At 42.2% G+C, this 24,951-nt stretch overlaps 7 protein-coding genes across 13 annotated transcripts; 4 read left to right on the top strand and 3 right to left on the bottom strand.

The window, feature by feature from the left end:
• The first annotated feature begins 43 nt into the window (after positions 1-43).
• LOC6734911 lies at positions 44-3,325 on the top strand. Its single transcript, XM_002081872.4, has 4 exons — positions 44-459; positions 530-1,173; positions 1,239-2,157; positions 2,212-3,325. The coding sequence occupies exons 1-4, from the start codon at positions 165-167 to the stop codon at positions 2,802-2,804; spliced, it is 2,451 nt and encodes an 816-aa protein (XP_002081908.1). The 5' UTR covers positions 44-164; the 3' UTR covers positions 2,805-3,325.
• A 1,038-nt stretch (positions 3,326-4,363) lies between these two features.
• LOC27206176 lies at positions 4,364-11,513 on the bottom strand. Of its 3 annotated transcripts, none has more exons than XM_016168324.3 (2): positions 11,252-11,513; positions 4,364-7,172 (listed from the first exon to the last, which is right to left on the bottom strand). In XM_016168324.3, the coding sequence occupies exon 2, from the start codon at positions 6,489-6,491 to the stop codon at positions 4,953-4,955; it is 1,539 nt and encodes a 512-aa protein (XP_016028184.1). In that variant the 5' UTR covers positions 6,492-7,172; positions 11,252-11,513; the 3' UTR covers positions 4,364-4,952. The 3 variants fall into 3 exon arrangements, with proteins under 3 accessions (XP_016028184.1, XP_039147543.1, XP_039147544.1); XM_039291609.2 differs by lacking the exon at positions 11,252-11,513 and adding an exon at positions 10,300-10,388; XM_039291610.2 differs by lacking the exon at positions 11,252-11,513 and adding an exon at positions 10,181-10,273.
• A 475-nt stretch (positions 11,514-11,988) lies between these two features.
• LOC6734909 (dynein light chain roadblock-type 2) lies at positions 11,989-12,689 on the bottom strand. Its single transcript, XM_002081870.4, has 3 exons — positions 12,552-12,689; positions 12,409-12,487; positions 11,989-12,340 (listed from the first exon to the last, which is right to left on the bottom strand). The coding sequence occupies exons 1-3, from the start codon at positions 12,552-12,554 to the stop codon at positions 12,129-12,131; spliced, it is 294 nt and encodes a 97-aa protein (XP_002081906.1). The 5' UTR covers positions 12,555-12,689; the 3' UTR covers positions 11,989-12,128.
• LOC6734908 (dynein light chain roadblock-type 1) lies at positions 12,617-13,501 on the top strand. Of its 3 annotated transcripts, none has more exons than XM_016181734.3 (3): positions 12,617-12,756; positions 12,811-12,992; positions 13,050-13,501. In XM_016181734.3, exons 2-3 carry the CDS (start codon positions 12,969-12,971, stop codon positions 13,362-13,364), a joined length of 339 nt encoding a protein of 112 aa, XP_016028183.1. In that variant the 5' UTR covers positions 12,617-12,756; positions 12,811-12,968; the 3' UTR covers positions 13,365-13,501. The 3 variants fall into 3 exon arrangements, with proteins under 3 accessions (XP_016028183.1, XP_039147548.1, XP_039147547.1); XM_039291614.2 differs by having other exon boundaries at positions 12,640-12,756; positions 12,868-12,992; XM_039291613.2 differs by having other exon boundaries at positions 12,667-12,748.
• Positions 13,489-15,739, bottom strand: LOC6734907 (prostasin). The gene is made up of 7 exons (XM_002081868.4): positions 15,499-15,739; positions 15,111-15,156; positions 14,898-15,043; positions 14,261-14,845; positions 14,137-14,185; positions 13,900-14,036; positions 13,489-13,844 (listed from the first exon to the last, which is right to left on the bottom strand). The coding sequence occupies exons 1-7, from the start codon at positions 15,707-15,709 to the stop codon at positions 13,489-13,491; spliced, it is 1,530 nt and encodes a 509-aa protein (XP_002081904.1). The 5' UTR covers positions 15,710-15,739.
• Positions 15,740-16,431: 692 nt separating this feature from the next.
• Positions 16,432-20,550, top strand: LOC6734906 (probable G-protein coupled receptor Mth-like 3). 2 transcript variants are annotated; one of them, XM_039291611.2, is made up of 9 exons: positions 16,434-16,599; positions 18,061-18,564; positions 18,624-18,774; positions 18,831-19,007; positions 19,070-19,324; positions 19,382-19,553; positions 19,630-19,824; positions 19,892-19,983; positions 20,269-20,550. In XM_039291611.2, exons 2-8 carry the CDS (start codon positions 18,064-18,066, stop codon positions 19,974-19,976), a joined length of 1,536 nt encoding a protein of 511 aa, XP_039147545.1. In that variant the 5' UTR covers positions 16,434-16,599; positions 18,061-18,063; the 3' UTR covers positions 19,977-19,983; positions 20,269-20,550. The 2 variants fall into 2 exon arrangements, with proteins under 2 accessions (XP_044778662.1, XP_039147545.1); XM_044922727.1 differs by lacking the exon at positions 19,892-19,983 and having other exon boundaries at positions 16,432-16,599.
• Positions 20,551-21,164: 614 nt separating this feature from the next.
• Positions 21,165-24,777, top strand: LOC27206740 (probable G-protein coupled receptor Mth-like 4). Of its 2 annotated transcripts, none has more exons than XM_039291607.2 (9): positions 21,165-21,241; positions 21,699-22,199; positions 22,259-22,409; positions 22,466-22,642; positions 22,705-22,959; positions 23,017-23,185; positions 23,252-23,446; positions 23,516-23,962; positions 24,407-24,777. In XM_039291607.2, the coding sequence occupies exons 1-8, from the start codon at positions 21,206-21,208 to the stop codon at positions 23,622-23,624; spliced, it is 1,593 nt and encodes a 530-aa protein (XP_039147541.1). In that variant the 5' UTR covers positions 21,165-21,205; the 3' UTR covers positions 23,625-23,962; positions 24,407-24,777. The 2 variants fall into 2 exon arrangements, with proteins under 2 accessions (XP_039147541.1, XP_044778661.1); XM_044922726.1 differs by lacking the exon at positions 21,165-21,241 and adding an exon at positions 21,504-21,605.
• The last annotated feature ends 174 nt before the right edge of the window (positions 24,778-24,951 follow it).

The raw sequence follows: 24,951 nt of genomic DNA, 5'->3' as shown, positions 1-24,951 counted from the left end.
GCCTATCGATGAATGCAGAACATCGATATCACCTCGATATACCTTGGTCTATTTCAGTATATTTGCCTAAGCCACCGCTCCTAGGAGAGCCAAACCAGCGAACACAAAGGATCTATAAAAGTGGCATCTATATTAGATGTTCTAGCCTTGTGCCAATCCCCGAAATGTCCGCTGTGAGCCCCAACTCTTGTGTGGAGACACCCAAGGCGCCGGAATGGCTATCGAAGCTAGAGAGTCGTCGGGAGCAACTGAAGCGCTCCAAGCTGGGTCACGAAGCCGGAGCTGGAGCCCCCTGTGCCGAGTGCAAGGATAAATGTCCGGGGCTGGACTTGCACTTCTGGCGCAAGGTTTGCCGCAATTGCAAGTGCCCTAAGATTCAGCATGTGTGTCCGGACGACGATGACGCCACTGGCTGGGCGCAGTTTGAGATTCTGGGCCAGATTAGGGCCAAACCGGCGTGTAAGTAATTGAAAAACATATTTATAACATATAAAGGGGACAAAGAAAAAATTAACACATACTGTTGCAGACATCAAAATCAAAGCCCTGGCCAGTCAGCCCGTCCAGCTGGAGTGGGTGCCACCAAATGCTGCTCCGGATGTGGTCACAGATTATATGGAGAAACTGGGCACCGCCCAAATACCTGTGGCTGGAAGCGATGCCGCCCTGAAGCGGAAAATGCAGCTCGAGCTGCAAGTACCGCCACACGACCTGGATGCTGCACTGTGCGATGGATTGACGGAAACGGAGGCCATCCAGCTGCAGCAATACGTTCAGAAATTGCGAGAGCAATGCGTCGGGCAGGGCGTTGTTGTGCGCCTTGGAGATCGTCTTAATCACGCCCAAGTGGAGCACGTAGCTCCCGCTTTGATGCCATCACAGGAGGCCCAAAAGACCTGGCAATCTTTGGGACTCATGCCCGTGGCGGATGACACTTTGAACGAACTTCTTGCTAATCCCAAGGTGGCCCAGGCCTTGGCAAGTCCAGCGAGTGCCCATCCCAAGCTACTGGTTGCATTTTCAGAGCCTCTATGCGAATCGACAGCCCAATTCGAGGAAAACGGAGCTCTGCGAGCCCAGACTAGAGAAAAGCTGTTGGGGATTAGCAAGCCGGCTCTGCTTAGCCTTGTGACTCATGGTGTTGTCTATGACAAGGTTCTGGGAATATTACAGGTAATTAACTTAGGAAAATCGTTGGCAAGACAAACACAAATTTGTTATATAATTGTTTACTGCAGGATAAGAAGCTTAACATATCGCGGGATCCAAAGCTTGGTCCCATTGCTGAATTTCGCAAGGAGTATGTGAACAATCCGCAATTCAGAGCCGAGATCAACACCATCTGTCCCCAACCGCCCATTACACCTATAAAATCATCTCCTGGCACACCATTCAATTCTCCATTGCCGTTGAAAAACCCAGTGCAGATCAGAATGGGAGCCCAAATGCGCCAGGATACTCCTATGCGAAGGGTCAAGTTTGGTGGGGTCTCCACCATAGTTTATGACTGCGGACTGCCTGCCAATACGGACTACGATCGTGATCCTGTCTTTGCGCAAATTCTTCAAGCGGAGCCGCTTAAACATGCATTCCAGGAAGCGCGTGCTGGACGTGCTCCCTCCTCGGTGGTTATCTCCAACATCCCAGCTCCAGTTGCCAGTCTTGCAGAGCTAAGAGGACTCAACCCAGCTACCAGGGCTCAACTTCAATCCGTGGGACTTGACAAGAACATGCTGCAGTCCGCAGTTTCCAACGCTCCATATTATGACCGCCTGTTCCGCTCGCTCCAGGACAAGGGCATCTCGCATGACCAATGCCAGTTGCTGCAGCCAATGAAACAAGTGCACGACTGGCTGCTCGATGACGATCAGTTGCTGGACGAGATCGACAAGGTCTTTGCCGACATGGCTAATGGCTGCAAGGATATTTCCTACCCGAAACCCAGTCTTGGCGAGCTGCCCACATCGCAGAGCAGTGATTCTGGCTTCCACTCAAAGCCACCGACACCGGGTTACGGCAGTGAGGATCTTACCGCTGGACAGGGCAGATTCGCCAGCATTCCGGGCATTGAGGACATGAACATGTACCCAAGTTGCGCCGGCATGCCGGAGCAGTTCCAACAGCTACGGCTTCACGGGGATGAGGCTTCTGGCAAGGGTGAGTGCTCTCTTACTACATGAATAATGCAAATAATCCTTCCACTTATTGCAGACTCACATCGCACTATTTTGTGCGCCGACTGCAGCCAGCCGATCGCCATGGGCGAAGTAGCCGTTAAGGCCGATCGTGCAGGAAAGGAGATAGCCTGGCATCCTGGCTGCTTCAAGTGCATTACGTGCCGGGAACTCTTGGCCGACCTGGTCTACTTCTTCCATCAAGGACAAGTGTTTTGCGGTCGTGATTTGGCCATCAGGCTGAAGATCCCGCGCTGCCGTGCCTGCGATGAGCTGATCTTTACCAAGGAGTACACAGCCGCGGAGGAAGCAACGTTCCACATCAAGCACTTCTGCTGCTATCAGTGCGATGAGCCGCTGGCCGGTCAGCAGTACATAGCGGATGAGAAGTCCAACATGCCCCTGTGCCTGCTGTGCTATGACCGCCTATTTGCCGTCCGCTGCCAACTCTGCAAAGTGGCGATTGGACCCGCAGATCAGGGCGTCGCTTGGGGCGATGTCCACTGGCATGCCAGTTGCTTTGTTTGCGCTGGAGCGCAGTGCTCCAAGCCGCTAATAGGAGGACGCTTTTGCGTCAAGGAGAACATGCCCTTTTGCAGTCCCAGCTGCGTGCGCAGCTTGATTAATTAAGGCAGCCAAGGAACCACAACAGTATTCGCACACATTTATATATATATGTATACACAAAGGATCAAAGACACAATCTTCGGTGCACTATATACAATATTTAACAACTAGCTAGTGATCAATAGATGCCACAGACTCAAAGTGCCTAGAATAGACTTGAATTTGAAAAGAAGCTCAGTTTAAATGTGAAACGCCAATCAAATTATTACTATTCACATTATTCCATTAGTCGCAACTAATTTTATAAAATATATTCCGTGTCTCAAGATTTTAAAGACTCGATTTGCCAAACTTCAAAAGACAAATACGAATTTTAATTGTACAACCGACTGATTTGATTGGCTTTTTAAGAGAAAACGATGCCTAAACATTTACAATTCCAACCGCTTTTGCAGTGAAATAGACCAAGTAGAGCATATACAAATATTTTATATATAATATACACAGATCTATTTACTTATTGAAAAGTATTATGTATACAGGAAACGCACAATTTTAAAATAAACATTTTACTCGAAACAAAATGTTAATTGAATTCATTCTGGGAGAATTAATTGAACAGACCCACCACCAATAAAATGAAGGCTTGCTTTTCGATTTTTTACGTATCTGCTGGTAGTTTTTATTGGTAATTGCATTTTTTTTGTTTTATTAATTAATCATAATAATTCCATTTTTGTTGATTTTTCTTGTTCTTGCTCGTATATGTATATGCATGTATAAAGTGCCGATTTCTCGGATCGAGCCATTATGCAGAAGCGAAAACAAGGGGGAAAATCACATTCACATAACTGCCAAATTTGCATTGAGAGAGGTTGTTCTGCATAATGCAGTTCAGTTAAGTGGCATTTAGTTGAAGTATACTTTCATAGTGGCTCCAAGTATTCTACAGATTAGTGGCTTGCAGTTGCTTCAGTTCAATTGTATTGCTAAGTATTGGGTGCGCGTACGTACATAATATAAACCATAGTATGGCGTACTAAGAATTTGTCTGGTTCAGAGTCGCGATCCCCCAGTGGAGCTCCCAGGAAGCTGCCATGGGTGGTGGTAGTCAAGGAAGTTTGCGTCGCTAGGAGACTTGTTCGTGGGCGGCTCTGAGCTCCGTTGCCTTGGGGAGGAGACTCAATTTGGGGGACTGGAGGATTGGGGGGCTTTTGAAGGAGTGTTGAGTTTCAGCATGCTTTCATCGAACTCTAGTTCTCTTTGCTCTGGTTAGTTGTTTTGATCTTACATTAACACTAAGTTGCATTTGCTCTTCGATTTGTTATTAGTTCTCTCTCGTTTAATATGTATTAATTACATTGATAATTAGTTTAATTGTAAGTTCTGTTCTTCGTGAACAATTTTACATGATAGGATTCTTGTTCTGAGTGTTCATGCGTGTGTGTCTCTGTGAAGATTTACGTGTGTGGTGAGTTCTCCGTAATTGGCTACAACAAAAACTATGCCTTAAAATAATACTTTAGTTACAATTTATTTTGTTTGCTTCCTCTGCTCGCTTGGCATTTCAATTTTGTTCCTCTACCCGCTGGCACAACTAAAAACAATCAACAAAAGGGGTGTTAAGTTCAAATAAACTTGTTTGTAACTAATATATTTGTTATATTCTTAATAGTGGGGGGACGTGGGGGTAAAAAGGAAAACGACAACTTAAACTAAGGCTTACGAATAACGAGGATTTCGTGGGAGAGGGGTTGTTTTTTAGGGGCAATTTGGATGAATAGGGGCGGGATTAAAAACACTAATTACAAAGCGATATGGCAACACTTAACGAGTGTTCTGCCCACAATCTGCTGCTTTCTGCTCTTCATAATTGTTTAGATAACTAAAAAACTGTATAACTTATAACGTATAATGTCGGGGCGTCCGTCTGTCCGTCCGGCCAATCGTCTGTCTTTCTCGCTTTCAGTCCGTCGGTCTCCAAGCAGTCCCGTCAGCTCCTTTGCACACATCTTAAAGCTATACACAAAAAGTTAAGTTAAATTGTATATAAAGATTTCCTTCCTTCGCTCTCCGGCCTCTGACAGACGCCGAGGAGCGGCCACTCCTCGGATCAGGTTCTGGAACACGATCATTGTCCACCTGCACGACCGCCATAGCGGTCAAGTGCCCTGAGCCCTGTCCACATCCTGGTTGCTCTGGACGCCGGTGTCAACAATTCGTGTAGACGCCCTGTGTGTAGTAGAGCTCCGTGATTCGTTCCGGTAGCGTGCTGTACAGGTTGGTGATCAGGTCGAGTGGCAGGCGGGACCACGCCTCCTTGATGCGGAATATCAAGTCGTCCTTGCGCGAGAACTTTCGTCCGCCTTCGAATACCTCGCGAATGAGCCAGCCCCACACGTTCTCCATAATGTTCAAATCATGGGCAATGGTGGGCCATTTCTGGGTCTTGAGGCCTTCGGCATTGAGAAGATCCTGGGCGGTGGGCAGGGCGTGCGACATCCAATTGTGATCCTGCAGCACAAACTCCGAATTGCCGCCCAATTTGGTTACAATATTGGGCCGCTCGCGCATGATGGCCTCGATGCAGGATTCTGGTCGCTGTTTGGCGGATGACACCTCCAGAAGCACGGCTCCTCCCACGCAGACCATCAGGTAAATGTACACAGAGTTTCCTCGCGGCCGCTGCGACAGCGTTCGCTCGTAGTTGCGCAAATCGTGGAAATAGTATGAGAAGCCATCTGGTCCGTCCAGATTGAACCTACGCTCGTCGTGGAACACCACCCGTCGCCAGTGCTCTTCGCTCCACACGATGTACGTGTTGGCAAAATTAAGGCGCTCCGTTTGATTGTACTGCGACAGTATTGGTTCCGTCTTCAGCTTTTTGGCGCAGTTCGCTGAACTGCTGGCGCTGGAGGAGGAGCTGCTGGACGAGGAGCTCGACGACGCGGATGAGGACGAAGAGGACGACGAGGCGGAGGAGCTCGGAGCTGTGGAGGCGGCCGATGCCCGTAGTAGAGCATTGGCCGCGGCTGCAATATTGCTGCTGCTGGGTGTCCCAACGGCCGCCACCCTCGACACAATGGTGGGTGATACGCTGGAACCATTCGATTGCTGGGTGGGCGCATGGCTGGAGGCAGTGCCGCCCGTACTGGAACTGGCCGCCGAGAAGTTCGAGTTCTGATTGAGGGCGTGAACGGGCAGGTGCGACTGCGGCTGGCTTTTCAGAGGCTGTGGTTGCGGTGGCGGTGCCTGCTGTGGCTGCTGCTGGTAGTATGGATGATGATGATAGCTGATGTGCTGCTGGTGCTGGTGGATCGTGGGCTGCTTGAGCTGCAGCTGTTTCAGCTGCGTCTGTGACTGGGCCAACAACTGTTGCTGATGCTGCTGGTGGTGTTGCTGCTGTTGCTGATGCTGCTGCTGATGTTGCTGCTGTGGGATGGGCATCTGCTGGATACCGGGATGCTTCAGGTAGTAGTGCAGCGCCATCAGATTATTGGCACTGTTGGCTGTGCTGGTGGGTACGGGCACGGATACGGGCACCACGCCCGGATTCATCGAGCCACCGACTCCGCCGCTCTGGAGCAGCTGTACTGTGGTGCCAGCTGGTGGACCATGGACCGCTGCTGCTGCCGCCGCCGCTGCTCCTATTGCACCAGCACTGGCGGCCAGCTGGGCAGCCGACTTTGGGTCATAGATGAACTTGTTGAAGTTCTGCAGGTCCTCCGGACTGAGCACTAACGTTTTCATTTGGATCTGGCGTGGATCGGGTGTGTTCAAGGTATAAGTCTGGTTTCCGTTTTAGCTGCTGCCGCTGGCTCAGCTGCTCATGGGCTTGGGTTGGAAACCCTTCAAGCTGGTCTGGCCTAAATGCAAGTCCGGGTCTGCGGGTATCTGAATTTCTGTTTTTTTTTTCCCAACTTTTTCGGGGGCTACGTACAAACGATCACGCTCACGCACTTTCGGCTGTCTCGATTTCCAAATTCGTTGCACGTTCGACTTGGCAACCTGTTCCTCTCTTATTCTCCGTTTCTCTGTGCTGCGCTGTGCTGAGCTGCTCCCTTCTCTCTCTCGGGCTTATCAAAGGGCTGACCGATCGACTCGGTTCGGCTCTCCGACTTCTTCTGATTGCAAAACTCTCGGCGGTCGTAAAAAGATGTCGGTTTACTTTCCCACCGTCGGGCACGTACAGTATGAATGTGTGTGGTGTGTGTGTGTGTATGTTGCTGGGCAGGAGTGTGTGTGTGTGTGTGTGCGAGCGATGCGAGTGGAGCACTTCCAGTATGTTATCCTCTTTTGTTGAAGTGGTTTTTCTTGTCGCTGGTGGTGCTCTGGTGCAGTTGCTCCGCTGGCGTGCAAATGTTTCCTTGTTTCTTTATTCTTTCGCTGCTTTGGCTCTTAGGTATTCCGCAGTCGTCGACGTCGATTTACCTGGAATAAAATAAAGAGCAGGTATGTGAAAAAGAGTCTTGTTTCACACTTCGCATTGTATGCATGTAAGTATGTACAAATGTGGCTGTGTTTGTACCAGTTGTATATATCTTTCAAGCGATATGTACAATGCACTCGCTCATGTATTCAATATTTTCTTCGCCTGGTGAAATCAACAACCAGCACACACACAGTATATTTTGGAACAGATGTTCGTTGAGCTCGGATTTCAGGTCCCTTTTTCTTTTACCCCTAACCGCCTTTAGTACCAAACTAAAGAAAGAAAAAATAACCGAAATGGGAGCACACACACATGTGCAGTTTTGTTTTTGGCATTTTTTGGAAATCTGCTTCTGCTTCAGCTTCAGAATTTGCAATTTTCGGTCTTTGTCAGCAGGTCTTTTCCGGTACCTCTATAGCACATTCTTTTGTGTGCTCCTTTTCGAGCGAAAACAAGTGGTTGAAGGGTCAAAAGTGCAGCGGCTGAAAAGGAGAAGCGAGATAAAGATGCCGAAAACAGAGAGCAGGTGTTGCAAATCCTGCAGAGAATTGTTTAGCGATTGGCAATCCAAAAATAGGTTTCCCCCTGGTATTGGTGTGTGTTATTTTGCTGTGTACCCTCGCAAAGAGTACACTAGTTCACAGAAAGCAATTTGGAATCCTTTCTTTCACCATATTCACGAAACGTTTAAGGGTCCTGATCTATATGTTTAATAAGTTTTTTTTCTATTTAAACATTATTATTTAAACATATTTAGAACAGACTATTGTGTCAGGGTATTAAGAAATCGGTTTGACGCTATTTTTGTTTTGTTCGAACCAGCAGAGCGATAAGGCTGCGACTTCATCCCACAATAGATTATTAGCTTTACGGTAGAACTTGGGGTACGTGTATGTATTTGGCGTGTTATCATCTGACTCTGGCTATGACGATTCCCTATGCCGACACGCGCACGCAGCACATGCCCCATTCATAATCCCCGCACACTCCCGGCACTGTCCAGAAATCCCACCATGTAACACACCTATATCTAATCGCGCATATAAATTTCACTCCCAGGGAATAGATTTTTCCGTACTCCGAGCAAACAGCGACTTTAATACGCATGTTTTCCACCGTTTCCCTTCGCCTCTGTAATGAAATTAAAACTAAATTCTGCTCGCCACGGGGATGAAAATCGAGTTTTCGATTCGCCTAAGGGAAGAAAGCTGCTGCCTGCATACACATACATATATCTATATCTGTGTGTGTGCGGGGTGGCTGTGTCAACCGAAGGACTACTGTGTACTTTTGTGTAGCTGCTGCAGCAAACTCGGTCGCTTTCCGATCGAAACTGCTGCAGCTGTGTGCCTCGAAACTGCTGACTGCTGACTAGCTGGGGCAAAAGTTTCTCCGGGGCCTGGTCAGCGGGTCGAAAGTTCAACGGGAGGAGACCTTCGAGTCGCTGCTGTCAGAACGAACAGCTTTTGCCAAGATGCAGGGGGATGGCTCACCAATAAGCAGCCAATATGGCAGGAATCCGCCCAAGAAATGGTTGCTTAACCCAGCCTTTGGAGTCGATCCTACAGTAGTGCATTGTCACACCCAAAACGCGAATTCTTTAGTAAGAAACAGCTGATGGGGAAAATGGGCAGCTGATTTCAAGAACCTGCAGTGGAGTAAGTTTATCTGCATAGGAAGAAGTGAAAACGTGCCAAAGTGTTCACTTCATAGACGAGAATTACAATCGAGACCGTCAATAAATAAGCTCGACAATTTTTCCACCTATCAACATTATTTTAATCTTTACAAAGTATATTACAACGTATTGATAAAACCGTATGTGTGCGTCAAACGTAGCGGCCAATTGAAATTTAAGACCAAACCAATCAGATTGTTTGATCAACTGTTTTGCCAAGTTTTTTCTAATTATCATTATGTGGATAAGACTTTCTACGATTTGCGTACAACAGCTGCAGGCTTTGATCGTTCGCACAGCATTTTCCACTCATTTTCCAAGCTGATTGCGCACTCGGCATTCTTTTGCGCAATTAGAGGGAAGTTGTGAGTTTAAAAGCTGGAGAGATAGATAATAAGCGCCGGGCACTGATTGATAGTTCTGTGCTGGTGCTGCTGCTCTGCGAATTCCCAACGCACATGATAAGATATGGCACATTGTACACACAACAACGAATGGTTCGAGAACCTTTGTTTAGTGTTGTGTGAACTTTGGCCTTGCGTTCGGCCAAAAAATCCAAAGAAACAAAAAAAAAAAAAAATGGAAAACAAAACGAAAAAAACTGGTTGTACTTGGAGGGGAAACTATAGATTCAAGCTCGAAACGATGCTGGTCGCCGCCAGTGTTTCAAAGCCCTTGGAATGCTGGCAGGCCTAAAAGTATCTGTTTTTATTTTGTGTACAATCTAATCATATGCCCTTGATAAGTCTCTGAACTCGGTCCGGGATCTTTTAAGTCGGCTGACTAATCAAATTTTAAGGAATTGAGTCATGTTCAGGCAACTGTTTATACACACGCAGAAAAAATCTCATCGATATTTATGATTATATCAATTGGGACTGGATAACACGAAACATGGTAAAATACAAAACCAACAGTTGAAAATCTTCGAAATAATAAAAATTCTGTTCCTAACTTGGATTGAACCTGTTAGGAATTACAGGCCCTCCAAAGCGGAAAACATTAAAAAGCCTAGCCCTTTATATAGTTATGTACTTTGTTCTACTGGAATTTTATGCACAATTGCAGTATTAATGAAAAAAAGCACAGCAAAGTTCAACAACTTCTACCAATATAAGATTCTCAATAGCTTTGCTTCGACATTTTTTTTTATAAAGAGCGTAGTATGCAATGAGAATGTATAGTACTCAAGCGAATGTGGCTCTTAATCATAAAACTAATAGTAATAAGCGATATTTTTGTTCAGTGCACTGGTTCATGTTTGGGACGAAGTTTCGCTGTTAAGGTGATTCACTCGGTATATTTTCCGTAATTTGTAATGATTTTCACTTGTTTTCATTGGCACATTTGAGTCCTATTCGACGAGGTCACTTTCGTGGGTGATCACTGTGTTTATGAACGCAAGTGCGGAGCCCTGCGTTGCGGGGGGCTATGACCGTCTCCCTTACACCCGTTTGATGACTGCAGTCACCCGTTTCCCGTTACGTTGCATTCAAGGAGTCACGCACGCACACACACACACACAAATAAACGCACGCGAAAAGAGAGCGAACAAGAGATGCATGTGGGAGAGGATGCAGATGATGCAGGGGAATAGACGGGCATATGGACATGTGTAAAATATCCAAAAATATAAAACGAACCCAGCGACCGACGACCGAAACGTCCGACGTAATAAAATCCCTTACGCGCTGCAGGCAGCGACGCTGGCAGCGCAGCCACATGCTTCTTTCTATATTGAGCCAGCCAGCCCTTATGTGTTCAACTCTCCGTTATGTACAACAACAACCAGTCCCATATATAAACACACGTACGTACATACAGACCCTGCTCTGTGTCCGCACGTCTGTTTGTTTGTACGGTACGTGCGTGCGTGTCTGTGTGCGCGTCGTGTTTTTGTGATGCCATCGTCGATATTGAAAGTACATGTGTACATACATAAGTACGTATGTATGTACGAACAGGCTATGTACCAACGTACGTTGAACGAGAATCGCGTTGGAAATGAAATGAATTTGCGAACAACGAAACGGTGCGATGACGATCCGATACGAAGTGCTTCATTTTATTTAGTTAATTCTTAGCACATATGTATAGACAGATATATATGCACCGACGACTATATACACTCGACTTTGCCCGTGTGTGTGTGTGTATCGTTTTCATTTTCACGGAACAAATATGGCTGCAGCACATTTTTTTTACATTTATATTCACTTTTTTCACGTTCATATAGCTCGTTTTTTCACCCAAAGTAATGCTGACTGGCCGATTGAGGTTTCGTGGATTTGGATTCCGTTTGCGTTGCGTTTGCTGGCTGCCTTTTGGGTTTCGAAGTGCGTGATTACGCCATTTTCTTTACTCGTTCGCTTTTCGCTGCACGCCCATCTTTCGAATTACCTTTTTTCAATACGATTTGATCGATCGGTGGATCTCTTAACTCGCTGCACACGCGTACACTGGGTCGAAACGGTGGCTGATTGGGCTCTCCAATCAATTTATTGACTATTCCACGGGCGTTGAGGGGTTTTCTTTAAATGCAAGTACGCAAAACTCACGGGGTTTCACCAACACACGAATCCGTCTTGCTCGACTTTGCAGCAGTGTGACCGTGGCAAGCAAAGGCGCTGACCAAACATCGATAGTCGTCGACTTAGCTGTCGAAGTTATTTTATACATATTCGATAGCTTCTGTCCCTGCATATGGTTTATACAGGATATAATTACCAAACTGTTGTAATTATTGTAATATTTCCAAGTATGTAAAAGTAATAGCAGTCATTACTTGTTAGCTAGCTCTCAATATTGAGAATTTTAATAATGTGCACCTGATAACAAGGTAAACAATTTTAAAGGTAACACGAGAAGCTAATATGTTCATATCGCTCATTTCGATAGTAATCGATAGATGCGTCGGTGAACTTATCAAATTACTTGAATGAAAAATATTATTATTTCGTGTTAGCATTAGCGTTAAAATAAACTAAAATTAGCGTTTGGAGTTACTTGTTTCAAGAAAGAGAACGCATATAACAATTTTTCAAAACAAAAAAAAAGAGTACCCCTATCAATAGTTATAGTCGGAATAACAGCTGAAAACACCTGAAGTTTACAGAGCCCAACATTTTGACGTGATGTCATTTTATGCATAAATAAATTTATTGTATGGAGTACAATTTCATTACATTATAATTTAACTTCCATTCATACGCTGATAATCAGAATACAGATATAAATGTGCAGATAATTCAGCCATAGTCGCAACGCACCAGGCCATTTAGTCGGTTGGGTTTTGGATGACAATCAGGATGAAGTCCTTGTCGGGCGCCACCATGATCTCGTGCTTCTTGGATCGCACCCGCAGGAATGTCATGTCGTTGGAAGGATCCAAATCCCTCACCACACTTCGTGCCTTGTCCGCCAGCTGACTCATTAGGCCAGCGTACTGAACGGTGGTGGTGTTGTCCAGCGTGGATTTGACCGGAATACCTAATTGGGAGGCGTTGAGAATTAGTTGGGTATCTAAGCACACACTGGGGTGCAGTTGAACCACCCACCTTCATTGTTGACCACAATGGTGCCCACAACACCTTTGTGGCTTTGGATTCTCTTGAGTGTTTCCTCAACCTCCTGCGACTGTATGACATGAAGGTAACGTTAGTTTCTTAATTTCTTGTGTATACACACAATTCTTACTTACCATTTTTTCTTATAATTTTGTTAGAAACACGGCAGACACCACCGCTACCTGCAGTTCAATGAAATAGTAAACTTTGTTTGTTCAATATTAGAAATGCACTGCCAGTGATGGCACATTGCTCATGTTAACTTAACAGATTTCCACAAAAGTTAACAGAAAATATCGATATGAAGTTTTCAGTTAGAAAAAATGCAACGGTGCAACGGTAATTATCAAAATATTTGTAATTGAATAATTTAATAAGTTTATTATTTACTAGCTATACATAAATAACAACAAAACAGAATTGTTTAATCTGACATATTGACCCATATAGCAACACGCACCTTGGAAACAAAAAAAAACAATGAAATTAGGTCAAAATGCACGAAACCGTTATTATGAAGTTCAAGTATTGTATTAAAGAAGACGAGAAATATGTTTCTGGATACTCCACAAAAGGTAAAATATTTCTATATTGAATATGAATATTTCTTCATTGGTTTCATCGTTAAATAGCCACCTCGAACCCTGCGATATGTGGAAAAAGCATTCGACCTGGTCAAATCGAAAAAACATGTTCGAGATGTAGTGATCCTCAACGAGTCGGGACATCCGGTGATGAGTACGATGGACCGAGACGATGCTGTGCAATTTTCCGGACCTTTTCAGGCTATTCGAGGAAGACTGGAACGCGGTATGAGTAAAATAGATCCCACGGACGAACTACTAATGCTGAGAATACGCACAAGAACCAACGAGGTGCTCCTGGTGCCAGACTCCAAGATAACCCTACTCGTAGTACAGAACGCGCACGATTGCTTCGAAAAATGATGCAATATTTTAGATTTTTTATTATTAATACATGATCCAATTACTCGTATGTCAGTAATTGGTATTTACTCGTGCTTATACATGTTTAAGGCATTTAAATATTTTACGATGGAATATATCACGATTATAGCAAGGAACGAATCCAATCTGTGTGCCTCATAACATTCGTAAAAACGAGTATGCTGTTCGATGAAAAACTTAAAATGCCAAACAAAATGTAGCGAATCTGGCCATTGGCATTCATACGTGCTACCAATATGTAGCTACGTTTCTGGCGGGGATTACTTGTGTCGGATGGATCATCCACGCACACTTGATTTTCGTAGATTTGAAATCCGAGATGTTTCGCGCATTGTTTGCGTTCCACAAGCTTGACGGCGAATTGTTTAGCTAACACTGTATCAACTACATTCAATTCTTGAGCCTTTTCGGCGCTTTGCTGGTACATTTGAGTTGTCAAAATGCAGATGGGTTTCCTTGCTGCAAAAGAATGAAACTTTAATCGAGGTAATGGCTATGATAGTAGGTATGTTACCATTGCTGCTTATTGGTTGAACAAGTTTGAGTGCTGCTATGTCATTCTGGTAATCATTCGTAGTATAATGTGGGTGCTTTGAAACCGATTCAATTTGGTAGACTGCGTTTACCCCATCGATCACTACGAACACGTATCTGAATAATATATACATATGTTTTGTATTTCATTAATTTAAAAGGGTATCAAAATAAACTAGTAACTAATGTGAAAAATAGCAGTTAATGCACAACTTACAAATTGGCTGCATCTAGAGGCAAGTCTGTGGCAGCAGCGATGATCAATTCTAAGAAAAGAAACTCATTCTTGTAATTTAATACTAATTTAATTGTTAAATTCTCAAGTGATAGAATATACTTACGATCTGTTATTAACACGCCAACGGCATAAGATCCGGGCCAATAAATTTGTAGCGGTGCCTCGATATTCTGACTGCAGTTATTGTACAACATCGGAGGAAGTCGAGGTGCAGCCGCAGGATTAGAGTCAGGAACAATGGGATTGCGCATGGCAATGTCTCCCTCGGACCTGCCGATTGATGGGTTGTCATGGCTATGTATTGTTAATAAGATCCAATCCACATAGCTGGTCACATCGGTATACACTCCTGCTCCTTTGCATTCTGCACCGCCAAAGCTTAAGATTCCTAACTGCACCTCATAAATCTGATTTAAAGGAAACTTTATTCGCGTGGTCAGTGGACCCCCAGAACCGCCCGTACAGGTGTCTCCATTATGGAGTCCAGCGCAAATCTGTCTTGTATCGATATCAACGTTCATTGTGCTTTTGCAATCGCTTCGATTGAAGTGTAGAAGATCGATGGTTTGCAGCATTGTGCTCACATTTCCGTTCTTATATCCCCAGCCAAGGGTTGTGAACGTTTTTAAGTTTTCAACAACGCCTTTAAGTCTTGGATCCAAAAAGATGCAAATTGGTTGAACTCGAACTGCGAAGAAATGCATTGAAATGGGGCTAGGGCGGCTAATTTGCACGCGTACCTGTGTAGATGATACTCTCCGACAGTTGAAGCAGTCCTATATCATTTCGGAATTGCAATGGTACGAATTCAGGGTGTGGAAGGATCTTGATGACATTGTAAACAGCGGCGGGATCATTTATGTTGAGTGCCCCCAACCGCACGTATCTGTAGTTAATAAATCCACATATGTATATATTCGTTTTGTAATTAAATTAAATTTAAATTTACTTACAGTCTATCTTGTTTTAGCAAGCAATGAGCAGCACTTAACACAAAACCTAAAAAAAATATATTCATTATTATATAGAGAAGGCGAGAACACTAATCGATAATCGCGACTACTAGATACCCATTACACAGCTAGCAAACAGAGATGCAGATATGCAAAATTTAGTCAGTGAAATTAAATAATTAAATAACTGAATTCCTTCAAATTTCAACACAACATGAGTAACGTATTGATTAGATAGACAAAATACTTTTGAATCATTTATGAGCACTTATGAATGCTCGATGCTCAGACGTACGGACATACGGACACGTATTGTCCTTATACTTGTGAATGGTATGGTTACGGGTATATGTACATATACATACATATGTTAAATAAAGACACTAACGTGTATGTATAATTGTGCCACCGCATTGAAAATGGGATGAATTGAATATAGCTGCCATCCATATTGATTTTTTCTCGGCTGCATTGTGACCACCGTTAATATTGGGACTGGTTGATATTCCACAAGGAGTCTCTATAAACTGGGAGGGATCCATTTGTGTAAGACACAAAGTAAACAAAAACAACAAAACAACCGATACCAACGACCACATTTCTCCCCAGGCAATGAATGACTAAATCCATAACATTTCAGAAAGCTTCTTATCAGCTCAAAACTCCTGAATACCAAACGATCTTTTGAATTTTTTGTTGTGTATAATTGTGTACGTTTTTTGTTTTCTCTTTTAGTTTGAATTAAAATAAAAATTGTTTGAGTTCCGTCAAAACGTAGTGATAAGATGGTTGAATTAACTTGTAACATATTTTCGATTAGCCTTTGCCAAATGTTCTTAGATGCTGGGTAACTAGTAGTCTGTTCAGAGCTCGGAGAGCAGCGACTCGCTCCGCGTACATTTGTTGAGAATTGAAGAAAAGAGAGTGGACTATAGTGGAGCTTCTCGACAATCAGTTACTCCTACCCAGCTGGTACGACGCTTAAAAATAAAATAAAATAAAAGATTAAAAAAAACAAAGAATATGTTTTTCTTTTTGTTTGTGGGCGTTGTCGGTTGCAACTTTCAATATTGTGTTGTAAAGGGTCGGAAACATCCTATGTGTTACGTTCTTTTCGAAAGAAATAGTTAAGAAAAACCCATATTGGAACAGTAGAACTAAAAGTTATAGAACTATCAATAAGTTCAGAAACATTTTTTAAAAATAATAATACTCCTTTTATTTAAAAAAAAACTGTCGTGATCAAACCATTAGATCGATAGTATATTGGCAATTAAATGGCAACTCTATCATTTGAAGAACTGTATCAACATACGGACGCAATCTGAATTTGTGAACACAGAAGACTAGTCTCTTTTTCGACGTGGAACGGATCAGTCGGCGAAAAAAAACCGCTGCCGCGAATACACACACTTGTGTATTTTAATTAAAACTTTTAGGTTTATTGGTACTTAAATTTGTCGCAGCAAATCAGTTGCTTGTGTAAAAGGTTACTCTTCTTCAATGTTTTAAACAATAAAATAAGTTTCCAGTCAAAAATGTTTAAATAACAATTTCTGTGCATGTAAGAGAGCGTGAAATGTTGCTCTCTTCTAACACATTTAAGAATTCGCACAAGTGTATGTATGTATAATATAATATGTTGGTGTTGTTTGATTGTTAAATTTCCAGTCACATCATGGATAGATAAATTTGCACATGGCTGTATCGGGCATTAATTAAACATTTTTAAATGACAGAAATGTATGTTTGTATGTTATACAAACTTACGGATAGATTTTGGCAGTGCGAAAAAAAGAGAAAGAATGTACATTCACATACAAACATGTGTACATGTGCACACGCATAATAGAACGAAGATATAAAGCAGTTTCCGCAAGTCGATGCCGAAATACCCTTGCAAATGAATTTAAAAAATAAGAGAAAATGCTATAGTCGTGGATTGCTATTGTCGTAGGCATGGCAAAAGGATTTTTGGTAAATCGATAGAAATTGACAAGAGAAATATAAATATGTAAAGATATCAAAAAATGTTGCAAAAGTGTGGGCAGTTTTGAGCGACTCTTTGTATGTCAGCTTTATGATATAGTCGCCTGATATGGATCGAACTAAAGCCAAAAGTGTATATTGCCAGAAACAACGAGCGTGAATTTATTTTTAATTTATCTTTTTAGTATTTCTATGATATGGTGATCTTATCTAAAGTTATATGCAGATATATAAAAACATATACGAGTTTCCGTAGAAACGGACGGACATAACGAATCGAGATCCTTCATAAGGACATGGCCAGGTCTACTCCGCTAGGGATCCAGATCAATGTATATGTATTACTTTAAAGTGGCGTAAACTTGTATTTTTACATGTTACATACTTTTAAGCGAATCTAGTAAACCCTTTTAATTTACAAGTAACGAGTATAAAAAGTTGAATGGTAGCGGAAGAAAATGAATTATATTATATAATGTTATCTTAGTTAATCAGCGTCTGATGAACGCCCTCTTGTGCGCACAATTTTTTTTTTTTTTTTTTTGGAGACTATGATTCATTAGTATGCTTAGTTTGCCAAAATTTAGAGAGCAGATTTCTTGGAAATCCCAAATGAATTTTTATGGTTCCAAGAAGTGAAATGCTTAAAAAACAACAAAAACAGAAACACACTTAAAAAGCAAACAAATTTTGCAGAATTAATTCGCATGCGAAAAATAACGGATGTTTATTATATGTACATACATACACATAAATAATAATAAATGGGTGGTATCTTCGCTTCTGTGGAATTTCCTATTTAAACTACAATATATGTATGCATGTACATTTTAACGTCTTCCTGTTCGTTCCCAAATAAAAAAAGCCACACCATTAGCATTAATGAGAAACATATGTACATATGTATGCATGTCTATTCCAAAATAAAGAAAAATTCATCATATGATTTTTTGTTTGGCAGAAAATGCGAATAGTTATTGGATCGATCACCGCAGTTCTTTTGCTTTTATTGCAAAACTCAAATGCCGAAATTCCCGGTTGCGACTTCTTTGACACCGTAGACATTTCAAAAGCGCAAAGGTTCTCGAACGGATCGTACCTCTACGAAGGCTTGCTGATCCCCGCCCACTTGACTGCTAAGTATGACTACAAGCTCCTGGCCGACGACTCGAAGGAGAAGGTGGCGAGCCACGTACGAGGATGTGCCTGCCACCTTAGGCCCTGCATCCGGTTTTGCTGCCCCCAGTACCATAAGATGGATTTGGGCGTATGCTACGGCGACATGACGGAGGACGAACTGAACAAGCACGATCCCTTCGTGAACATGACGCTCAGCGACGGGTCGGTGGTCAGGAGACACTTCAAGGAGGACCTGATCGTGCAGTCGGACCTGGCCAAGCCCGGATGTCCCCGGATGTACTATATGAATCACGTACTGCCGGGCAACGAATTCACGCTGTTTGAGGTTAGTTTCCTGTGTTCCTGTCACTTCTGAAGAGTGTAACCGTCTTTGAATCTCCGTAGAATGGATCTCTTCTGCGTCACTGGGACAATGCGGAACTGAGCAAGCGGGAGTACTGCGTCCAGCATCTTTCATTCACAGGTGATAGTGTCCGAATTGCACCCCACTTCTGTCCACTTTCGTCTGAGCCCTCGAGAACGTGGAAGACCGTTGGTAGGTTGAATTCCCTGCTTGATTTTAAGGTTTTTCGTTGATGTCCTTTTTCACAGCGATTGTGATATCCTTGATATGCATAATCCTAACGATCAGCGTGTACCTCTATGTCAAGAAGCTTCGCAACCTGCACGGAAAGTGTTTCCTTTGCTACTTGGCCTCCTTGTTCCTGGGCTATCTCTTCCTGATCCTCAACATGTGGAAATACACCTCCGAATTCTGCGTTACAGCAGGTTTGCTTATGGCGATTACAAGATAAAGGATTACTAATTTGACATTCCGATATCATGATCAGGGTTCATAGGCTACTTCTCCGTCATCGCCGCGTTCTTTTGGCTTTCTGTCATCAGTCTTACTCTCTGGAATTCGTTTAGTGGCAACTCCGGCTGGCTGAACCGTTTCTTGCCACAGGATCGGTTCCTTTCTTACAACTTATACGCCTGGGGCATGGCGCTGCTCCTGACTGCAATCACATATATAGCTGACCAGGTGGTTGAGAATGAAGATTTGAGACCCCGCGTGGGCGTCGGCAAAAATTGTTGGATCTACAGTAAGTTACTATTCCTATAATTAGAACTGCGGTGTAACTCGTTTTGTTAACCAACAGCTGGGGATATGACTGTCATGATCTACTTCTATGGCCCGATGCTGTTGCTAATCGCATTCAACATAACAATGTTTGTCCTGACGGCTTTTCGTATAATGAAAGTGAAGAAGGAAGCCCAAAACTTTACTCAACAGCAAAAAACAACCAATAGGCTCAACTCGGACAAGCAGACGTAATAATTTTACAATAATTTATACAGTTTCAAATCCAAAAAGTTAAAAATTTTAATTATTTTCAATGTCTTAAAGTTACACCCTATTCCTGCGACTCTTCATCATCATGGGCTTGTCGTGGAGCTTGGAAATAGTCTCGTTTTTGTTGAGCAAAAAGCAGGCTTGGGCCAAGGCTTTTATGGTGGCTGACTACTTCAATTGGTCCCAGGGCACCATCATATTTGTGCTCTGTGTTCTGAGGCCCAGCACACTGAAGCTCCTGAAGGAACGGTAAGTAATCGGTTCTTTCAGAGGAGGTCCAATTAACCAGGTTCTATCATCGTTTTTGGCTGAGCAGGATTAAGGGTGGGAGGAATGAAGTCGGCGCCAGCGATGAACATATCTCACTTCAGAATACAAAAATTGACCCCAGTGTTTTTTAATATATGGGTAATGTGAAAATACAGTTTATTGGTTCATTTGGTGTTGGATACCTTCTATTTTGTACCACTAACAGGCAGCCTAATGTTCGTGACCAAAGGCTGCTTTGCTTGCTCATTATTGCTCACATGTCGTATGCTCATATGGGCTACGAATATTTGCTACTTATCACTTCTTAAGTTTCTTGATTTATGCACAGTGTCTAAGCATGTCTAAGCATTAATTAAATGTTGAATGTAATTGGCCATTAAGTTATAACTTTGCGCAATAATAATCTATTCCAATCCATCCTAGACGTGCCATCAAAGCGAGATCAAAGCAACTTCTACCCGGATATGCACAGATGTTATAACCACGAATACTCGGCATGGAGGATGAAATCTCAGGGAAATCCTTTTCGGAGCAGCACTTACACTCTCTCGCAGTATTAATTTTTAAAATTGGTATTGCTTGTACTGCCTCAATTTCTAAATATTCATTTAAAGAACTAAAAATAATTATATAATGACTTGTTATGACAATGACTAACTAAAAATGTAAATTCCTGCATTTTTTTTTATAAATTACGATTAATTCCTACCACAGAAAAGTGTTTCTAGTGACTTTAAAATATTACTTATTTAGGATGCTAATAATAAAATTAAAGATTGTGAATCAAGAGAAACTAAAATTCCTGTCTATAATTAAGTTGAATAAATGAGAGGAACATACATATTTTTAACACAGTTTTAAATAATTTTTCATGCACATCGTTAAAAAACAATAAATTATTTGAATATAAATTAAATAAAATGGAATATTCGTTTACATTAACCGTATGCAAAAAATCATATTTTACAATGTCATTCAATTGAACGATAGAGAAAATTACTAAAAACGATCTAGTCGAGTTCCTCGACTATAAGATACTCATTTCTCAGCTAGTTTTTTCATTTAAAAATTTCCTTCCTTCCTTTCTATTACGTGTTGCACAGTTTTCAACGAATCTATTATATTTATTTATTTCTTATTTTATAAAGCATTTATGAACTTTGCGTATTATTACTTAAATTTATCTATCTATGCACATGCCAAAAACTGATAGAATGGCACGGTTCCCGCCGATTGTCGCTGAGTATGGGGTATCTTAATGTCGAGCACATTCTTGTTCTCCCTTGACATCGCTTATTGCGGCAGAGCTGTGCTGCCCACATTTTGGGATCAGTCATCTTAAAACTCTGGTCGGGCAAGCATGTTTTTTGTGTTAGTCGTTCCATTTAAACCTTGTGTAAGTATTTATATTCAAAGTTTTTGGCATACAAATTTTTAAGCATAAAAAGTACAAGTCTAGTACGATTTGACCGTTTTTATAAAGTTTCGTTTTTATAAAGTTTCACGGATAATTCTTGTGACCTAGTTCTAAAACTTTTTCAAACTTTTTTCAGCTTCGTAGAATGCTTATTCATAACAACAAGATTTGTTGAATTTATTTTTAACATTACTAAGTTGATAAGTTAAACTTTGATAAATGACAACTTACTCAGAATGGTACATATGAGTGTACCATGACTCAATTTTTTGTTTTCGACGATCATAAGCTTAAGTTCAGTTTCGAGTTTTGCGGGGATCATTTTGCTACTATATTTCTAAATGTAAGCACTTATCTTGGGTGACCGGCGTAGATACTTACAGGATAGCATACATCATTTGAATTCAGTTGACTATCATTTTAATTTCCTTTGCAGAAAATGCGGATCATAGATGTTTTGTTAATCGCAGTTCTTTTTCTGCTGATGCCAAAATCAAATGCCGAAATTCCCGGTTGCGACTTCTTTGACACCGTAGACATTTCAAAAGCGCAAAGGTTCTCGAACGGATCGTACCTCTACGAAGGCTTGCTGATCCCCGCCCACTTGACTGCTAAGTATGACTACAAGCTCCTGGCCGACGACTCGAAGGAGAAGGTGGCGAGCCACGTACGAGGATGTGCCTGCCACCTTAGGCCCTGCATCCGGTTTTGCTGCCCCCAGTACCAAAAGATGGATTCGGGCGTATGCTGCGGCGACATGACAGAGGACGAACTGAACAAGCACGATCCCTTCGTGAACGTGACGCTCAGCGACGGGTCGGTGGCCAGGAGACACTTCAAGAACCTGATCGTGCAGTCGGATCTGGCCAAGCCCGGATGTCCCGAAATGTACTTTATGAATCACGAACTGCCGGGCAACGAATTCACGCTGTTTGAGGTTAGTTTCCTGTGTTCCTGTCACTTCTGAAGAGTGTAACCGTCTTTGGATCTCCGTAGAATGGATCTCTTCTGCGTCACTGGGACAATGCGGAACTGAGCAAGCGGGAGTACTGCGTCCAGCATCTTTCATTAAATACTGATAGTATCCGAATTGCACCCCACTTCTGTCCACTTTCGTCTGAGCACTCCAGAACGTGGAAGACCGTTGGTAAGTTGAATACCCTGCTTGATTTTAAGGTTTTTCGTTGATGTCCTTTTTCACAGCGATTGTGATATCCATGATATGCATAATCCTAACGATCAGCGTGTACCTCTATGTCAAGAAGCTTCGCAACCTGCACGGAAAGTGTTTCATTTGCTACTTGGCCTCCTTGTTCCTGGGCTATCTCTTCCTGCTCCTCAACGTGTGGAAATACTCCTCCGACTTCTGCGTTACAGCGGGTTTGCTTATGGCGATTACAAGATAAAGGATGACTAATTTGACATTCCGATATCATGATCAGGGTTCATGGGCTACTTCTCCGTCATGGCCGCGTTCTTTTGGCTTTCTGTGATTGGAATACACTTGCGGATTACGTTCAGTACACCCTCTAACGGTTTGAACCGATTCCTGCCAGATAATCCGTTCAGTGCATACAACATATATGCCTGGGGCATACCGCTACTCATGACTGCAATCACCTATATAGCTGACCAGGTAGTTGATGACAAGAATTTGAGACCCCGCGTGGGCGTCGGCAAAAATTGTTGGATCTACAGTAAGTTACTATTCCTATAATTAGAACTGCGGTGTAACTCGTTTTGTTAACCAACAGCTGGGGATATGACTGTCATGATCTACTTCTATGGCCCGATGCTGTTGCTAATCGCTTTCAACATAACAATGTTTGTCCTTTCGGCGCTTGACATATATAACGTAAAGCACAGTGTGAATGGCTTCGCCAAAAAGCAAGAAACAAACCAACAGCTAAATGACCAACAATTGTAATTATATTTCATTATTAGAAATTGCCTATAATGTCAATTGACACTTTTTGTAATCTGTTACAGGTTTACTATATTCCTGCGACTTTTTATCATCATGGGCTTGTCGTGGAGCTTTGAGATATTATCCTTTTTGATGAGCAAACAGCAAGCTTGGGCTGAGGCTTTAAAGGTGGCTGACTACTTTAACTGGTCCCAGGGTACTATCATATTCGCGCTTTTTATTTTAAAGCCTAGCGTTCTAAAACTGCTAATACCAGGGTAAGCAAACTATTACGAATAACCGTGAAATTTGACTGTCTCACACGTATGAACAACCGTTTGATTTAGGGGTCGAAACCTCCCAGGAAGTCACCATAATTCGAGATCAAAAGCAGCTCGAGATAATTCAACGCATACGGCTTGTGAAGGATCGATTGCGGATCCAAACGGAGTGTAGCTTTAATTGAAGGTCGTAGACGAAGAGTCGCTTGGAATTCAGTAAGATGTAATGTCTTTGTAATTGATCACATTATTTTGATTTTCTGTAGAGCCAAAGCTTCTAAAAAAATGTTTGTGTCCAAGGCAATACATAATTTCTTGATACACCCTATTCCTGCGACTCTTCATTATCATGGGCTTGTCGTGGAGCTTGGAAATAGTCTCGTTTTTGTTGAGCAAAAAGCAGGCTTGGGCCAAGGCTTTTATGGTGGCTGACTACTTCAATTGGTCCCAGGGCACCATCATATTTGTGCTCTGTGTTCTGAGGCCCAGCACACTGAAGCTCCTGAAGGAACGGTAAGTAATCGGTTCTTTCAGAGGAGGTCCAATTAACCAGGTTCTATCATCGTTTTTGGCTGAGCAGGATTAAGGGTGGGAGGAATGAAGTCGGCGCCAGCGATGAACATATCTCACTTCAGAATACAAAAATTGACCCCAGTGTTTTTTAATATATGGGTAATGTGAAAATACAGTTTATTGGTTCATTTGGTGTTGGATACCTTCTATTTTGTACCACTAACAGGCAGCCTAATGTTCGTGACCAAAGGCTGCTTTGCTTGCTCATTATTGCTCACATGTCGTATGCTCATATGGGCTACGAATATTTGCTACTTATCACTTCTTAAGTTTCTTGATTTATGCACAGTGTCTAAGCATGTCTAAGCATTAATTAAATGTTGAATGTAATTGGCCATTAAGTTATAACTTTGCGCAATAATAATCTATTCCAATCCATCCTAGACGTGCCATCAAAGCGAGATCAAAGCAACTTCTACCCGGATATGCACAGATGTTATAACCACGAATACTCGGCATGGAGGATGAAATCTCAGGGAAATCCTTTTCGGAGCAGCACTTACACTCTCTCGCAGTATTAATTTTTAAAATTGGTATTGCTTGTACTGCCTCAATTTCTAAATATTCATTTAAAGAACTAAAAATAATTATATAATGACTTGTTATGACAATGACTAACTAAAAATGTAAATTCCTGCATTTTTTTTTATAAATTACGATTAATTCCTACCACAGAAAAGTGTTTCTAGTGACTTTAAAATATTACTTATTTAGGATGCTAATAATAAAATTAAAGATTGTGAATCAAGAGAAACTAAAATTCCTGTCTATAATTAAGTTGAATAAATGAGAGGAACATACATATTTTTAACACAGTTTTAAATAATTTTTCATGCACATCGTTAAAAAACAATAAATTATTTGAATATAAATTAAATAAAATGGAATATTCGTTTACATTAACCGTATGCAAAAAATCATATTTTACA

Source organism: Drosophila simulans, chromosome 2R (assembly GCF_016746395.2).
Source record: "Drosophila simulans strain w501 chromosome 2R, Prin_Dsim_3.1, whole genome shotgun sequence".
NCBI classification, from domain to species: Eukaryota; Metazoa; Arthropoda; class Insecta; order Diptera; family Drosophilidae; genus Drosophila; species Drosophila simulans.
This window is presented reverse-complemented; position numbering and strand designations above follow the sequence as displayed.

Bases quoted from the DNA above. Each gene is read 5' to 3' on its own strand.
- LOC6734908 (XM_016181734.3), top strand. From the start codon at position 12,969: ATGTTTCTGGATACTCCACAAAAG. The intron at 12,993-13,049 runs GTAAAATATTTC...ATCGTTAAATAG, and splicing joins TTCTGGATACTCCACAAAAG to CCACCTCGAACCCTGCGATA.
- LOC6734907 (XM_002081868.4), bottom strand. From the start codon at position 15,709: ATGTGGTCGTTGGTATCGGTTGTTTTGTTGTTTTTGTTTACTTTGTGT. The intron at 15,157-15,498 runs GTTAGTGTCTTT...TATTTTTTTTAG, and splicing joins TGGCACAATTATACATACAC to GTTTTGTGTTAAGTGCTGCT. The intron at 14,846-14,897 runs GTACGCGTGCAA...ATTTCTTCGCAG, and splicing joins GGAGAGTATCATCTACACAG to TTCGAGTTCAACCAATTTGC.
- LOC6734911 (XM_002081872.4), top strand. From the start codon at position 165: ATGTCCGCTGTGAGCCCCAACTCTTGTGTGGAGACACCCAAGGCGCCG. The intron at 460-529 runs GTAAGTAATTGA...ATACTGTTGCAG, and splicing joins GATTAGGGCCAAACCGGCGT to ACATCAAAATCAAAGCCCTG. The intron at 1,174-1,238 runs GTAATTAACTTA...TGTTTACTGCAG, and splicing joins AGGTTCTGGGAATATTACAG to GATAAGAAGCTTAACATATC.
- LOC27206740 (XM_044922726.1), top strand. From the start codon at position 21,519: ATGACTCAATTTTTTGTTTTCGACGATCATAAGCTTAAGTTCAGTTTC. The intron at 22,200-22,258 runs GTTAGTTTCCTG...GGATCTCCGTAG, and splicing joins ACGAATTCACGCTGTTTGAG to AATGGATCTCTTCTGCGTCA. The intron at 22,410-22,465 runs GTAAGTTGAATA...CCTTTTTCACAG, and splicing joins CAGAACGTGGAAGACCGTTG to CGATTGTGATATCCATGATA.
- LOC27206176 (XM_016168324.3), bottom strand. From the start codon at position 6,491: ATGAAAACGTTAGTGCTCAGTCCGGAGGACCTGCAGAACTTCAACAAG.
- LOC6734906 (XM_039291611.2), top strand. From the start codon at position 18,064: ATGCGAATAGTTATTGGATCGATCACCGCAGTTCTTTTGCTTTTATTG. The intron at 19,325-19,381 runs GTAAGTTACTAT...GTTAACCAACAG, and splicing joins CAAAAATTGTTGGATCTACA to CTGGGGATATGACTGTCATG. The intron at 19,554-19,629 runs GTAATAATTTTA...AATGTCTTAAAG, and splicing joins CTCAACTCGGACAAGCAGAC to TTACACCCTATTCCTGCGAC.
- LOC6734909 (XM_002081870.4), bottom strand. The intron at 12,341-12,408 runs GTGGGTGGTTCA...CCTCCCAATTAG, and splicing joins CATTGTGGTCAACAATGAAG to GTATTCCGGTCAAATCCACG.